At 39.5% G+C, this 15,911-nt stretch overlaps 3 protein-coding genes across 5 annotated transcripts; all 3 read right to left on the bottom strand.

Moving 5' to 3' along the window:
• Window positions 1–255: 255 nt before the first annotated feature.
• On the bottom strand, window positions 256–1,517 carry LOC108222694 (uncharacterized). The gene is made up of 2 exons (XM_017396576.2): window positions 999–1,517; window positions 256–894 (listed from the first exon to the last, which is right to left on the bottom strand). Exons 1-2 carry the CDS (start codon window positions 1,509–1,511, stop codon window positions 256–258), a joined length of 1,152 nt encoding a protein of 383 aa, XP_017252065.2. The 5' UTR covers window positions 1,512–1,517.
• A 5,052-nt stretch (window positions 1,518–6,569) lies between these two features.
• On the bottom strand, window positions 6,570–9,571 carry LOC108223969 (uncharacterized). Of its 2 annotated transcripts, none has more exons than XM_017398464.2 (6): window positions 9,221–9,571; window positions 8,912–9,005; window positions 8,759–8,829; window positions 8,355–8,411; window positions 6,970–7,215; window positions 6,570–6,867 (listed from the first exon to the last, which is right to left on the bottom strand). In XM_017398464.2, the coding sequence occupies exons 1-6, from the start codon at window positions 9,323–9,325 to the stop codon at window positions 6,733–6,735; spliced, it is 708 nt and encodes a 235-aa protein (XP_017253953.1). In that variant the 5' UTR covers window positions 9,326–9,571; the 3' UTR covers window positions 6,570–6,732. The 2 variants fall into 2 exon arrangements, with proteins under 2 accessions (XP_017253953.1, XP_017253954.1); XM_017398465.2 differs by having other exon boundaries at window positions 6,570–6,871; window positions 9,221–9,569.
• Window positions 9,572–13,677: 4,106 nt separating this feature from the next.
• On the bottom strand, window positions 13,678–15,865 carry LOC135152704 (GDSL lipase-like). Of its 2 annotated transcripts, none has more exons than XM_064093680.1 (5): window positions 15,046–15,865; window positions 14,838–14,959; window positions 14,529–14,753; window positions 14,172–14,439; window positions 13,678–14,074 (listed from the first exon to the last, which is right to left on the bottom strand). In XM_064093680.1, exons 1-5 carry the CDS (start codon window positions 15,356–15,358, stop codon window positions 13,827–13,829), a joined length of 1,176 nt encoding a protein of 391 aa, XP_063949750.1. In that variant the 5' UTR covers window positions 15,359–15,865; the 3' UTR covers window positions 13,678–13,826. The 2 variants fall into 2 exon arrangements, with proteins under 2 accessions (XP_063949750.1, XP_063949749.1); XM_064093679.1 differs by having other exon boundaries at window positions 14,829–14,959; window positions 15,046–15,748.
• Window positions 15,866–15,911: the final 46 nt, after the last annotated feature.

Raw genomic sequence — 15,911 nt, 5'->3', positions numbered from 1 at the left:
CCTATTTCATTTGCTTCGAAAAAATTTCTAACTACAAAACTATTTAAGCAACCGATCCGGACGATAAGTATATAAAGCAAGCAACGAAGCATTCACAAGTCTATTGTTGACAAACAAATAGTTGATCAAAAGCAGCGAAGTAAGCATCCATAGTACCCGGGTACACACAGACCCGGTCAAATAATCAATCCTGATACACAAATATACTTGATATTACAAAAACATTGTCTTTCAAAAGCAAAGGCAAAAATCAATCTAAGCAGGAGGAGAGTCTTGGACGAGATGATCATCGGCAAGAGGATCTTGAACAGGAATCTCTTCATCCACCGGTTCGGATTCAGTCGAAGAATCCGAGTCCACATCCTGACCCGGGACAGCATAAGGCTCGGGCTCCGCCCCACCTGCATTGATTCTGTTCTTCACAGCAATGTATAAGTCAATGAAGCTTTGAGCATTAGCACCCAGGTCAGTTTTGATATGCTTCTCAGCCACAGTCCAGCAGCGCATGACTTCAGCAGCTGCGGCCTTGGCCAGGGCATCCTCATAAACCTTCGACTTTTGAAAGTCGGCGATGACCTCCGCAGGCGCTTTCCGGGTCTCCAACTCCTGCTTCAAGCCAGCCACCTCCTGCTCCAACCCGGTAACCTTCTTCTCCGCGCCCTCAGCCCGGGCCTCAGCATCTTTGACTCTCTGCCCGAGCTCAGCTTCCTTACGAACTTCAGCCTCCTTGACTCTGGTAGCCAAACTCGATTCCAACGCTTCCCGGGCTGACCTCTCTACATCAAGATCCTTCTCCAACTTCACTGCTTTGGCATGATTAGCGATAGAGAAATCTCTCTCCTTCTTCAAGTTAGCCAAAGCATGGGTGTTGAACCCGGCCAAGCGACCACCGAGCTAACAGAGAAACATCAGACCCGGGTCAGAAAAACCAGAATTATAAAAAACAAGGAAAACGAAGCAAAGTACAAAAGAAAATTGAACCCGGGTAGGAGAATTACCTGACCCCACAGGTCCCCGATCTCCTTAAAATTCTCGACCAAACCCTGATCTTCCATCATCTCCCAATCCTGGTCAGAGGGGAGCTCAGACATTAATCCAATCACTTTCTTGACCGGATATTTTCCAAACCTGGGCGCTTGGCGGGAACCACCCTCGAGTTCGATCCCCAGATCCACCACTTCCATCGCAGACTTTCCCGGATCCTCCCCCGTCATATCAATCACTTGTTTCTGGGAAGAATCGGTCTTCTTCTTCTTTTTCTTCGGCTCGTGGACCGGGCTCTCCACCTCCACAGCATCAACTCCCAGCTCCTGATCTTCAACTGGGACCTCCGGGTCCGGAGTAGCACTTGAATGCCCGGTCCCATCTGTCTCCTGGCGGGAAGACCCGGATTCCCCCCTCTTGGCGCCCCTTTTCTTCTTTGCCGACTTATCCTTCGGCTGTGGCTTTGGCAGGGTATGAACTCCTCCCAAATTTCGCAGAGCAGCAGCAAAAGAATCGTTCGCAGACATGGCCCTCCAAAGATCCGGGTCAAAGTAGGGAAGACCTGTCAAGAATCAAGAGAACTCGGGTTAATACAAAGAAATACTACAATAAATCATTCTAAGGAATATGCTCCAAGCAAAAAGACCCGGACAGGATGGCAACATACAGATTGCAGATAAAAGGACCCGGACAAGACATTAATATGCAGTTGACAAACAAGAGGACCCGGACGAGATATTACAAAAGTAGCAACAAAAAGCTAAGGAAAAAATGCAACTCACAGCCACCCTCGTGCAATTGGTTGTGTTGCATAAACGTATCCCGGGTCAACTGAAACCCGAGACAAGTGCAGAACTCAACCAACTGAGTCCGGAACTCTCCAGCTGCTCCGGGCGCTCCAGAATCCGTCTTCACCCTCTTGTCGTCCGTCTCCATGTAAGGCATGAAGGCCAAGTCCAGACCCTTCAGCATAAGGACTTCTCCGTTCCATCCCTTCAGCGAACTCTGGTGCATAACCGGGCTCACAAACCCAGTGCCCAGACCACACTCCTTCGAACGAAAGCGTAGCTCATACAGGGGCTTTACCCCGGACTTCTTGAACTGGAACAACATGCGAAACAACCTCAAAGTGGGGTAATAGTTCATCTTGTTGCACGCCCATAGGAACCAGGTCATCCACTTGACCGCGTTCGGCGTCAACTGCATCGGGGACACCTTCCACTCATACTTACACAGGTGCTTGAAGAAAATATGCCATCGGGGATTCCACCCGGATCGAAGATGTTCCATCCACACCGGGACGAAACCATCTGCAGGCCGGTGGTAAATCATTTCCCCGGGCACAGGCCACCTCCACTCGACTTCCGGAGGCAATTGGAAAGCGGCCCGGATCATTCGATCGGCCGCGTCCGGAGACATTTCCCTGATATGGCTCTTCAGCGGGAACGGAGCCCGGATCCCAATCAGCTCCCGGAACTTTTCATCAAACTCCTCCTTACTGTAAGGTCCCAACATCCCGTTTGGGTGCTTACGCCTGTAGAATCCGGACATATTGGTGTAAAACCCCTTCTCCTCGACCAGGGGAGCCTTGGTGACAAAGTAAGACTTAGAGTCACACCAGATACCTTCCGGGGACATAATAACCTGCTTCCCGATCGTCTTTGTCACTTTTTGGAACTCGGACACCACTCCCGAGGAAGAAACTTCTCTTTCAGCCATCTTTACCCGGGCGCGGAAAGCAAGGGTTTGAACCTCGTCGCACTCGGTGTCACTAGAGAATTCCCCGGGTACAGCTGAGTAAGCAACGATTTCTCTCCTTGGCGGCCTAGGGATCCGGACCATAAACCTAAATGAAAAAGCAACCCGGATCAGTTTTAGAATTCACACATGGTTACAGATTTTATTTGGGTCCGGATCCCATCCTAATTCTATGTGGAAGAGCATCAAGAAAAGAGAAACGATCAGGCACAAACAACACTACCTGGATCCAAGCTAACAAAAAACTAAAGCAGCTCACCCGATCCTACCCGGGTCCCCTCCTTTCCCCAGGTTTCCATGGGGAGAAGAGTACTATGTACTAAGAAGGAACCGGGGTCTATACATACAAGTTACAGGACAACAAATTCTCCTAAGTACGAAAACAAAGCAGCCCAAAACCCCTACCCGGACCTAAAGTACATACCCGGGCAAATACGCTCGCGACTCACAAACATCTAAAACAGCCATGTCCTAAATCTACCCAACCCGGGTACAACTATATAACCCGGGTCCAGTTCAAATCACCGAAGAATCCCAAACGCCACAAACATTTTCACAGAAATTTCAAAACGAAATCAAGAATCAAAACTCAAACCCCCAGCCGTTATACACTCACTATACACATATACATACAGTTACACTCAAGAAATCCAAGAACATTCAAAACCAAAACCCAGATTTCCGAAATACAAAACCCCAGACTAAACACAAACGCCTACCCATTTCGAATCAAACTCACAAAACCCCAACAAACACATACAAACACAAAACACAAACAAGCAACAGCAAAACAACTATGGAGAAGGCAATCAAAAGCAAGCATGTTAAAAAAGATTCGTACAAACAACAGCGGCATAATGGAAGGAAAAGGGCAAAGAAAAAAGAAAATAGACTTACCGGAATTAGCAGCGGAAACGGGAAAGCAAAGCAAACGGCGAAGCTCGAAACTTGACGAACCCCAGCGACCGGCAAATAGAAACGGCGAAGTAGTTTTCGAAGAAGCAACAGAGAAAACAAATAGAAACTGAAAGTAAAAAAATGAAGAAGTAATGGGGGTTATATTTATAGCCTCACGGCTAGGCCACGTGGCTGTTTTCCATTGGTCGCACGGCAATAATTACAGCCGTTTCATTATTACCCCTCCTCAAAAGGCGCGCCTGTTCAAGTTTCAAAATAAAAGAAACAGCTGTGCGCAAAAACCCCCCGGAATTCCCTTGAGAAAATTGTCGATCTATCTCCGGCGGACCCGGACCCCATCTTAGTCACCCGGATCCACCCGGCAAGCAACCCCGGACGAAAGGCTGCGACCACTACCCGGATCCAAGGGAGAGGGCAGTCCCCTGACCGGACCTAAACGGGGAAAACTTCAGCGATACTTCTACCCTTACCCGGGTCTACCCGGGCAGGGGGGCAACCACAAAATTCTACCCTTACCCGGGTCTACCCGGGCAGGGGGGCAACCACAAAATTCTACCCTTACCCAAGTCTGCTCGGGTAGGGGGACAAACTCCGACTCCCACCTACACCCGGGGCCATCCAGGCACAGGGCAAACACGGTGACCTAACTTTGCCCGGGTCCATCCGGCCAAAGACAGCAAAAGCGAGAACTCCACTCTACTCCCTCACATAGAGAATCTATATAAGGGAGTGGGGGGCAAATGATATGGTATAACCCGGGTCTACGTCACCCGGACCCTCTTGAAAGCCATGATCCTCTGGGAGTATGGCATCTCAGGCCTACGTCACCCGGGACAGGAATTGGACCCGGGTACCTCCTAAACATGTCCCTCGACCGGGGTCCAAACTTGTACCAGCCGACACTTGCTGCACGAGGCACGGACTGACACAATAAAGACAAATGCAACGGTCAACTACTGGCGATAGAGACAAGCCAGGGAACATTCCAAAATACTACTCCTACGCTGACACCTGGACACGTGTTGGGGATCAAACCCCTACACGTGTAGGACCAGGATCCAGGTACTCACCCTTAAACCCTAATCCTTGGCCTATAAATAGACCAAGGATCAAGAGTTTAGGGGTTAACTGAACTCTCTCTACACACTCATTCATACACACACTTACACTCAGCATATACTCAAACACTCTCAGCCACCAGCAACCACCACACATACACCTTCACCCACCACACATAGATAACACTTTCTCGTATCTTTACCCTTCCAAAACCTACGCTTACTCTCACGCCGGAGGCGCTTTGGGGCCAAACCCCCCCGCCGGCGTTGTTTTGTAGGCTCCCATCCAGCAGCTACACCACGGAGCCACCAGTCACGGCGGAGGAAGGACCGGGATCGGAGATCGGCGTTATCAGCGTGCAGAAATTACCTTAATTTAACTGCACAAGAATAAGTAAGATCACGAGAGAAATACTATAAGATCAGAAGCTAAGACGAAATACTCATACGGGAAAATGCATTCTTTTTTAATTTTTAAATATATCACTCACACCGTTAATGATGATGATGATAATAACAGGACGTGTGCGTGAATATAAATCTCCTAGTTCAAATTTAAAAAAAAAAATGTATTTTGCATATTTCAATATACACTTTGTCATATCATCTGACAAGGATCGCGCTACAAAGAGAACTAGTCCTTAAATTGGAACCATAGAATCACTAAGGTTCTGCTGCAGAATCCTAAATTTAAATAGATTTTTAGGATCTATATACAAATACATGTTTTTTATTTCCATGTTTTTTCATCGTTGTGTGTGTTCAAAAATAATTTTAAAATATAATACATAGATATTGACATTTTTTACATGTGAAGTTCTGGTGCAGAACCCTGACTAATACCAGATATAAGAGAAAATTTTATGGGTTCTCTCACCGTCTTGAACATGACCCGACACGACAAAGTGTACATGTTATTTAACAAAAAACACAAATTTCTTCGCCAAATACGTTGTTGAATATGCAAGTCTACACAACATTTCCTCCACACCTGCTAGTTTTGTGAACAGGGACCCCGTTCATGATTTGCAAGTTCGCAAAACAAAAAGAAAATACATTATACCAGTTTTTGTCTTAACGAGCTGTCAAACAAAACTTTTTACTTCCACCAAATCTGGCGGTAGAGCTGGAATTATTAAATTTGCCAAAGAAGAAGAAGATCCAAGGTCCGGGCCCTAACAAAAAGAGAAGGCCCCGCTTAGCTGTTGTTTACCCATCCCTCATCCTTAATGATGTAAAGTTCTTAGGTAGATCACTTATCCTTAATCGTAGTAGTTCCATTGTCTTCTTGGGTGTTCTTGATATTTTCCGACAGCTCAGTTATCAACTTGTGATTGGTGGGTCCCCGGAATAATTCAGCCAACACCCAGATGGTTATCAACTTTTGGCAATCAAGTTGCATAACTGTAGCCATAAAGCCTCCCTCAATCAACTTGGATAGTTGCACAGGTCAAGACAAAACCAGCCGGCCCATTATCCATTGCTTGTCCAATGATCTGTTCTAAAAATCAGTGATTAATCACGATTTGTTCTAAAAGTCAGTGATTAATCACGATTAGTCACCTATTAATCCTTGTTCCGTAACTCGTCGAACTGATTAAATCTCCGATTAATCACTGATTAATCCGATTAATCTCCGATCAATTCAATTAATCACCAAATCCCATCAGTCGAATCACTTTTTCGAGATTAATCTTTGTTCCGTAACTTCACCGATTAAGTCCGATTCCCACTTTTTACAACACTGGTCAAATGTCTTATGATTAACTACGTTACTAGTCGACTTTAGATTACTACTGCATGATTAAATCGGGTTTTTATCTGCTGCTGAAGTTTAACTTCAAATACCAATTCTTGAAAATTTAACTGAACCATTAATTGGAGCTGAAAATTTAGAAGTACAGAATGATCAGAGGCTTCAACATTGTAGTCGACAAGTTTAGCACAAAATTGAGCATGTAAAGTATTTGAATCATCTTCGCCTAAACATTAACCAAAGAGAAACTGGACACCATCAAGCAGATATGCCGGCATTGTTGCCAGAGGATACGTCATGGCTGGACGAGACCTTTTGCTTCCTGCCGCTCCTCCTACTTCTGAACTCTCCTGGAGCACATCCTCCTTCCCGAAGACTTCCCTCTTGTTCCACCTGTCTTTATAATGAAAGTGTGAGAGAAGGGAAAACAATAATACGACATATGTGTGGAGCTAGGGAAAAAGTTTCGGGAATGAGGGTGGAGATAGCACTGACCCCGAAGCTGAAACCTTGAAAATGAGTGTCAAAGTTAAAGGAATTTTCAGGCTCCGGCTTAACTGAATTTTGCTCAAAGTTTCTTTTGTTGGGGAGGCTAGGGTTCTTCCCAAAAGTATCAAACAAAGAGGAAGAACATGAAGCTGTTGCCCCACTTTGGGAAGATGAATTGATACTGGCCAAGTCATCTTGAAACATATCCTCAAATAATGTCTTCAGTTCCTCAAAGCTTTCCACCACATTTTCCTGACAAATGTGCAACCATGAAAATATAACTCGATGAGTAAAGGAAATATTGCATTATTGTCGTAAACTAACATAATGTCAATTTTAACCAGACTATGTCTTGGACACATTACTCTGCTTAATAATAATACGGGATGGAACTTGCATCCACATAGATAACTTTTAATACGAGCCCAAGGAACAGGTTTTTGCACAAAGGAACGACCAAAAGATAGAAAAGTTGACTCGGCTAATATGACCAAATTATGCAAAGGTTCATCATTTATTCTTGTAACTGTATAATTGGAATTATTAAACCTGACAAGAAGATATATGAAGAACGGAAAGTAATATTACCAAATAGTGGTTTTTGGGGGTTGCAAGGTGAGTTCAACATCAATCCCCCTTTTCAGTGAAGGATAACATTAACAACTATAACTATAAGTTCTTCATATGGCGGACTAAAATTAGCACAAGGTATCGCAAGATTAGAGATAAGCTAAACCCAAAGAAGAGATAGAAGAAACTAAAAGAAACGTTAAAGGTAGTTGTAGTGTTGTACAATAATGTTGAATGTTTCGAATAGTGATACAAATCACTCGACTACTATGGTTTTCCTATGTTTAGCTAACTGTTGTGTCATACAAAATTGATCTTTTCGCGTCTTAGGGTTTGTAATCCAATTATTGAAGTAAAGAAAACTCTGCATCGTCAATAAACAACTTCACAACTGCTGTCTACTAATATAGCAATTGCGCCTCGGGCAGACTGAAAGCCGAGACTAGAAAAAAGGGAGCGACTAATCAAGTAGTAGGTATTTTCAATCATCGAAAGTAATGTGCAATTGCATTAATAGTTTGGATTTGAGATGTCTATATTCTGCACAGTTCATCATTTATACGGTGTGCGTTAGGGTTTGACTGTTCAGATCAGAATAAACCCGCCACATGCCCAAGTTGCAATTACGCATTACCAAAAAAACCATCGACTGCAAAATAACTGACCTTATTACGAAAACTCTGATTAAAATTTTATAGCTGGGTAACATCATGATAAGCTGTGCATAGTGTAGGACTAAACCATTTTTGTTTAACATGGAAAAACGTTGAGTTTGTGGATACTATTATAACTTTTAATACCAGCATAGGACAGAGACTTACATTGGACTGGTTCTGGCTCATCATAGTTGCCATTTCATTTAGAAAATCACCCATACCCTGCATCCAGTTCACTTGAATCAATTCAAACCATGCCAAGATTCAAAATTTTGCTTATTTATATCAAATCTAAGGTGCAGTTTGTAGAATGCGCGCGGCTGAATAACAAATCTGGCAACTTTAAACAGACGTAAAATAATCACTCAAACGGCAATGCATCAGATTTACATTTGTTGATTAATCAATGCACACTAGTAACAAAAACCTTTTTCATGTGTCATGTGTGTCAATATAATAATTTGGTTCCACTTTACAACAAAATTCAAACTTGAGCTAGCTAATGATAAAGATCCAGATGCGCAATCAAGTGGAACAAAATCAAAGATATGAAAATAATCAAAACTCACATTATCGTCATCATCATTACTGTCGTAGACTCCAAAGTCATACATAAATCTTTTGTTCTTGTCGGAAAGGACTGCGAAAAAAGATTAAAAATCAGAAAGTGATATCCATATAATGAACATAAACAAATGGAAAGAGATATGAGAGAAGATGACCAGAATAAGCCTCTTGAATGGACTGAAACTTCTTCTTAGCCTCTTCCACGTACTTGGAATTCCCGGGAGCTGCACAGCGATCAGGATGCCATCTCTACACAGCAAATGCCAACTTACAAAATTCAATTAAACAATTTTATATACATGTCAATAGTGTAAAGAACTAATCTTTATCATTTAATAATGACAAGGGCTTAACAAGATCTTAGCTTTATAAACTTAAAACAAAAAAAAAAAAAAAAAAAAAAAGAGGACAGAACCAATGGTCCAATTAAACATGTGAATTTGAAGAGAAGAGAAGATAGAGACCAGTGCAAGCTTCTTGTAAGCAGACTTGAGCTGAAGATCAGAGCAATCTTTTGTTAATCCCAGAACAGCATAGAAATCCGGGCTCTTGTTTTCATTGGCCGCCATTAAATTAAATACGACGAGAACAGAGAGAAAGGTCCTTGAAGAGACCAACAAACAGAGAGCAAAACTGTGTGGCAAACAATTGCTATTTAAGAAGATAAAAAGAAGAGAAGAATGAAAACAGGGGAATAATAACAAGCAAGAAACGAGGCTTTCTTTCCCCTGTAAATCTCTCCAACTCAAACCAAGAAGAATCCAGAAACAGGGCTTGTTTTCTCGTATTTATGTAAATAAATATTTTCACACAACTGGAACTGGAACACCGTATTAAATTATTAATAAGCGGATGATTCGGGATTAAAATATCGGAATTAAATAATCGGTGATAATACGAGAGCACGCTTTTTAATTAATTTTCTAGGACGTGGATTGTCGGAGGACTATGTTCACAGAATCACAAGGAAAGAGAGATAGAATGGATGGCTGAGATGAGTTGGTGTATTAGATATTTTCGGGGGCTAACTTTCAATACTCTCCAGAAACTTCTTTCACCCGCTGTTTGTCGTACTTACTTCCACAGGCGTGGTCCTGCTTTCCAACTTGAATATACTCTCAAATATTTATTACTCCTCCTTTCTCTTTAAATATCGCAAGTGGTGATGTTAGAATATTAGCTTTCCAACTTTGATATTGCTTGGGGTTGCACGCCACGCGGTTATAAAATTTGCACCCAAATTAGTTACTACATGCAAAACTAATAAACTCGACATCTTAAAAATTAACCTTAGTCTTGTATTATTTTTTAGTTTTTATGTTTACCATTATCACGTTTGACAACACACACTTTTACTTGTTAATATTTTTAATTTTGTACTAATATTGAATACAAAAACTTCACTGCATTAAAATACTCGTGAATACGAATTTAATAAAATCACTCACAACTATATTTAATCTTATAAATTAGACGTAAATTAGTAATTTATATCATGTTATGAAGAGTCCCAACATGTTAAACGGGAAAGGAAAAAAGAAACGGAGGGAGTAGTATCTTATATTTTTTGTCATTATAATAACCTAATTATGTTTTGGAGTGAGAAAATAAGTGAAAAAAGTGCGAAAGATATATATATAGAGAGAGTTAATTGCATTTCACTTTTTTATAGTTCCAAAAATATTTTAGTGTGCAAGTTTTTGATTGTATTTCGCGACTCACCGATATTTTGTATGCAACATTCTGCATCCTTTTCGTCAAATTTTGTTAAATATCTATATTTAACATTATTTAACCCACAGATAAAATAGGAATACACTACTTTTGACAAGTTTATAGTTGTTGTCCCACATGAAGATAATTATTGGGGTGCGTTTGGAAGGGTCGTGAGAATCGCATGTGATCACATCTCATAAAATATATACTTATGTTTATAACATATGGTCTTTAAACTCAGTTTTTCCTTAATTCTTTGAACAAGAAACAATTATCTTCATTTTCAATTTTCATAATATTGGTATTCGGTTAGTTAAGCAATCCGGAAATAAAACGGCTAATTATTCAGCTCGTTTATTTCTTTTTGAATATAGTTGCATGATCAGCCGAGAGTTTATCCCTGTTGTATCTCTTTGAAAAGTATTAATGAAATCTGCTCTAAATTTAATATTAAAAAAATTGTACCTCATAATGCATTTGTAAAAAATCATCCACAACTCCATCACAATAAAAATCAATTTTTACGATATAATTTGTGGTGACCAGAGTCTAGAGGGAGTAAAAAAGAAGTAGGGTGACGAGCGTGTGAAATTTCAGAAAGTGAAAGTGGATTCTAGCGGTGGGAGTCTGCGAGAGATGTTTATGATGGAGTCTGAGATCCAGATGATGAGTTATCTCGACACCAAAAACTGCGATTCTCAGATGGAGCGTGACGTCTTCAAGCGCCGCAGTGAAGCTGCCATTCTAAGAGTAAACTTCAAAGTTGTGATCAAAATTTACACCGATTTTTAAAAAGATTGTCATAGTTCCGCATTATGAGAAAGATGATCAAATTTTGGCCCCGCTTTTTAAAAGAGTGGCTCCCGTTAAATGTCACTAACAGAAATAACGGACGAAGGGGTGAAATTGAGTTCCAAATTCTCAGAAAAATGGCCAAACTTTGCTCCGCTTTTTAAAAGTGTGGCTGTCGTTAAGTGATATTTAACTGGAGCCACACTTTTAAAAAACGGTACCAAAGTTTAGTCACCATTCTGAAAATTTGGAACTCTGGCCAACATTTTGAAAATCGGTGTAAATTTTAGCTACAACTCTGAAGTTTACTCCCATTCTAATCATGGTTTATTTGAGACTAAAACACATTCATTTATTTGTTGAGGTCGTCCTATTCTTCAAAATTCAGCTCTATATTACTCCGTCTGTTTTTTTATTTGACGTTTTGACTTTTGACACACATTTTTAAGTGGGTTGACCGGATAGTAAAATTTATTGTTTTTGATTGATTTTTTTCGTGAATAAAATTTTTGGTTATATATTTTTATTCAGGAAAAAGATTTAGAAAATAACATTTTAACTACCCGGTCAAAACTCTTAAAAGTGTGTGTTTAAAGTCAAAGCGTCAAATAAAAAAACAAAGGGAACCAGCCGTCTCAATTTACATGCCCTTTTTGCAAAAAGAATTTATCCAAAAATACATGACCCTCTCTCTTCAAAGCAATTTTTTGAAGGGAAAATAGATTTTTTCGTCACCCAACTTAGTATGTATTTAGAAACTTATAACTAAACTATAATTTTATTTTTGTCACTAATATTAGGTTCAGATTTTTTTTTGTCACTAACGTTATGTTCAGATTTTGATTATTAACACGATGTTATTCTTTTTAGCATTATTAAAACATACTGATAGTCTGCAATATTATGGTGATCTGATACGTGTCTATCTCTTTAATTTTTTTTATATAATATAGACAATAGACAATCATAATTTTTATTCTGAAAAAAATTAAAATAATTTATGAAACTAAATCTTTTAGTAGTCTTAAAATGCGTGTCAAACTCTCGTCCTCAAGGTAAACTACCTAGAAACATACAGAGTATACTACATAGAAATATATCATGTCACCATAAATTGCAGACTGCCACTATATTTTAATAATACCAAAAAAAATAACATAATGTTAATAATCAAAACTTAATGTTAGGGACAAAAAAAATCTGAACTTAAGATTAGTGACAAAAAAAATTATAATTTATAGGTAAGTTTCTAAATACATAATAAGTTGGATGGCGCATTCTCAAAAAAAAAAAAAGTTGGATGGCGAAAAAATCTAATTTTCCCATTTTTGAATGATTTTCCTTAATATGCTCTTGAACTACAATTTCCAATGTAAAAATTTATTTTATTGCGACTATGGTTAGCTAAATTGAAGTGTTGTTTTGAAGCCCTAAATCTCATGATGATTATCAGTTTTGAGATTTTTGATCATGCTTATTTATATGCAAATGCTTTTAGAGATGCTTCAATTTAATAGGATTGCGTTTATTTCAATACATCATGCGCTTGTCATCTACCGATAACTAATCTTTATATGAGATTCATATGATTAATCGTATATTTATGTAATTTGTGTTAGCATACCTATGATGTCCATGGAGAGCTGGTTTCCATGCGGTCATTTCAAGTTCTCTACAAGTATATTTTTAGACATGTGAATAAGTTCTCTACAAGTATATTTTTAGACATGTGAATTTTTTTTAGAGTTTTGTCATAGATTTAGTGTTGGATGTTTATGATTTTCAACATATTTATTTAATTTCTTTTAAATACTTTTCTATATTAGAAGTTATATTAGTTATAATATATGAAAAATCGAATTCAAATTAATTACTCATATATTCAAAATAGAAAAAACGAGCTTATCCTTGGCGTTAAATTATCCCCTTAGTTATTTTATATTATAAACGGCACTTAAAATGAGTCACTCTACATTCTATATTATCCCCTTACTTATTCTATATTATAAACGACACTTAAAATGAGTCGCCCTACATTCCTATAACTGACTATGCTGCAGATTATTCTACGGGCGTTGGTGGTTGTAATCAGTGTTGGTGGTTCTAATTAGTGGAACCAGATTACTAATGCCCTGTGGGGGCAGTGATGTGGTTCAGCCTGCTTTTCCTCCTGTTTCTCAGGTATTTGGGCTGATGCTGGTGAATTCAGCTGTCACCAACTTATAAAATACCAGACCTTTTTTTTTAAGTTCTGAAGAGGTGCTATAACATACTTTTATTCACCGAAAGAGAATTCAACGAATTATAATCAGAGGTATCCATTTCATACATCTTAAATTACGTGCAAAAATCAAAGAAACGTGTAAAAAGGGACTGCGGGAAGGGATTTATGAAAGGGGACTGCGGGAAGGGATTTACACAACCCTCTATCTAGCTTGTTTTTTATTTTTGGTGCAAGGCAAACTAATTTACTGTCATTACATATGGTTTTATTTTCGGCAAGTGAACGGAAAAGTACATTCAGTTTTGTTTCTTAAAAGAGAATGATTGCATACATGTTAACTAGCTCGACTTCGACACATGGAAAAATGACTTGAGGTTGTGGGGACCTGTAACGCTAGCACTTCCTTCCCACATTAGCTTGGCTAATTGCTGGTAAGCCACTTCACTGGGATGGTTAGAGTCAAAGAACAAATACTCACTGGCATTTTCGCAGAGTTCATATTCTTTGATCCCTCTCATCCCACCGCAGCTATAGACTCCTCTATACGGACCGCTGCCACAGCATGCACTGTCCCCGTTCTTAAAACCTAACATGTTAAAACAAGGATACAATTCGAGGCCATTAGAAATGGTAATCAGGGAACATTCATAGATTTTGATCAGAGGAAGTAGTTTCAGACTGACCGTATATTGACGGGTTACTCATTCTGTCATTAAAAGTAGTGTGCAAATCAAAGAAGGAATACTTAAACCCTTCCAAGGCCTTCTCTAACTTCTCCAGGTTCTCTGAAACTGCTTCAGAATGTTCTTGTACCAGTGCTGCTAGATCTTTGTTGCAGAGGTCTCCGCTATATGTTTTATTCGCTGCATTTTGTGCCTTTACGCTTGGCCAACAACCCAAGGGTGGTAAGGTAAGAAAACTATATTTCCTTCCCCCAGTCTTGTATATGCCCTGCCAATTATTAGGAAACTTGAATACTGTGTTTCAAAAGTTTAAGGAGCTAGAAAATGTAAAATAGGGTTTTTAAGTAAGCTAAGCACTTTAATGACAGAGGTCAAGTTTCCTATGATCATGCCCCTATACTGTTCTTGAGTGTATGATTGTTGGGAGTCTCCTCGGGCAGGGCTCAGGTAATCATTGCCTCCGATGCTGATCATATAAACAGACTGGGAAAGCAGGTCTGAAGCTTCTTCATCTCCTAGCTGCTGCTTCAGTTTGTTTGCTACATTCTTGAACTGTTTCAGCTGTGTGTTGAGGTTTACCACCTATAATCATATTTACTAATCTTATTATCAGAATCAGTTAAAAATGCTTTTAGTTATGCAGTTGATTTTACATACAAAATTTACCAATCCAGGATAAGTTTCATCCAGGGCACCAGCTCCGCCAGAGGCAAAATTGGCTCCATAAACAAATTGATGTTTCCCAGGTTGCAGATACGGTGGAATTAACGGCAATCCTGCGTACTCACCTAGCAGGTAATTGTAACTTAAACAACTTTGGCTGTCTGCATAAATGAGTCAATATGTTGATATAAAAGTTGAGGGGTAATCTTACAAATAAAATCAGGAATGAGGCGGCCATCGCAGAATCTTCCTGTGGGTTGGGAGAAAAACGATTCGCCATAGGGCCAGAAATTAGCCTGGAAATCGGTGTTGGTTGTGCTTATATAGTTGTTGTTACCAGGATCATAGAGTGAATCCCCGAACACAAACAGAGCTGCTTTATTATTATTTGTGTCGCAGCTGACTTTTTTTGCCCCCAGCAACTCACTGCTGATGCCTTGACACAAGACTGCTGCAGTGCTGATGAAAAGTAACAAGGCGCGTAACTGAAACCTTGTTGTCGGTGATGCTGCTCCTTCTGCCATTGCTGATTAGTTTCTTCTGTATACTATATAAAGAATCTCCGTCTTTGACTTATTTGTTATTACATCCTTATCTCTTAAGCCATCATCTTGTTCATACCACTGTTATATAAATTTTACTGTATATACTTGACTTATTCATTTTCAACATATGGAGCAAGCAACAAATTTCTGGTGGTTGCAGTGAAAAAAGACAGGATTTTTCAGTTTGATGAGAAGAGGTTAATCACAACAATGGAAGTAGCGGAATTTAACAGATTCAGGTGTCCCAAAATACACATATGTCAATCAACCACAATGTTTCTGATCTTCCTATCACACAAAAATTCATTATTTACAGATCTTTAAGCAAAAAAAAAAATCAGACGTTTTACTTTGAACTTAGAAGCATCAAATCTCTTATGAGATCTGTATTTTGACTTTCTACAGTCTTTATACAGTATAGCCGCCTCGCAGACGAAGAAATATTTATTATTTTAAATTTGAAGACATGCATTTCCCTAAATAATGTGCCCTATGAATTATTGTCAGAGCATGAGTTCTTTGTAGTATTACT

This window comes from Daucus carota, chromosome 5, assembly GCF_001625215.2.
Source record: "Daucus carota subsp. sativus chromosome 5, DH1 v3.0, whole genome shotgun sequence".
NCBI lineage: Eukaryota > Viridiplantae > Streptophyta > Magnoliopsida > Apiales > Apiaceae > Daucus > Daucus carota.
The sequence above is the reverse complement of the archived record's forward strand: the minus strand, read 5'-3'. Positions and strand labels throughout refer to the sequence as shown.

Excerpts from the sequence above, each read along its gene's own strand:
- LOC135152704 (XM_064093679.1), bottom strand. The coding sequence starts at position 15,358 with ATGGCAGAAGGAGCAGCATCACCGACAACAAGGTTTCAGTTACGCGCC. Across the intron at positions 14,960-15,045 it reads CCTCATTCCTGATTTTATTT|GTGAGTACGCAGGATTGCCG; the intron begins GTAAGATTACCC and ends ATTACCTGCTAG. Across the intron at positions 14,440-14,528 it reads ACTTGACCTCTGTCATTAAA|GGCATATACAAGACTGGGGG; the intron begins GTGCTTAGCTTA and ends AATAATTGGCAG.
- LOC108223969 (XM_017398464.2), bottom strand. The coding sequence starts at position 9,325 with ATGGCGGCCAATGAAAACAAGAGCCCGGATTTCTATGCTGTTCTGGGA. Across the intron at positions 8,830-8,911 it reads CATTCAAGAGGCTTATTCTG|TCCTTTCCGACAAGAACAAA; the intron begins GTCATCTTCTCT and ends CTTTTTTCGCAG. Across the intron at positions 7,216-8,354 it reads TGAGCCAGAACCAGTCCAAT|GAAAATGTGGTGGAAAGCTT; the intron begins GTAAGTCTCTGT and ends CACATTTGTCAG.
- LOC108222694 (XM_017396576.2), bottom strand. The coding sequence starts at position 1,511 with ATGTCTGCGAACGATTCTTTTGCTGCTGCTCTGCGAAATTTGGGAGGA. Across the intron at positions 895-998 it reads TCGGGGACCTGTGGGGTCAG|CTCGGTGGTCGCTTGGCCGG; the intron begins GTAATTCTCCTA and ends TTTCTCTGTTAG.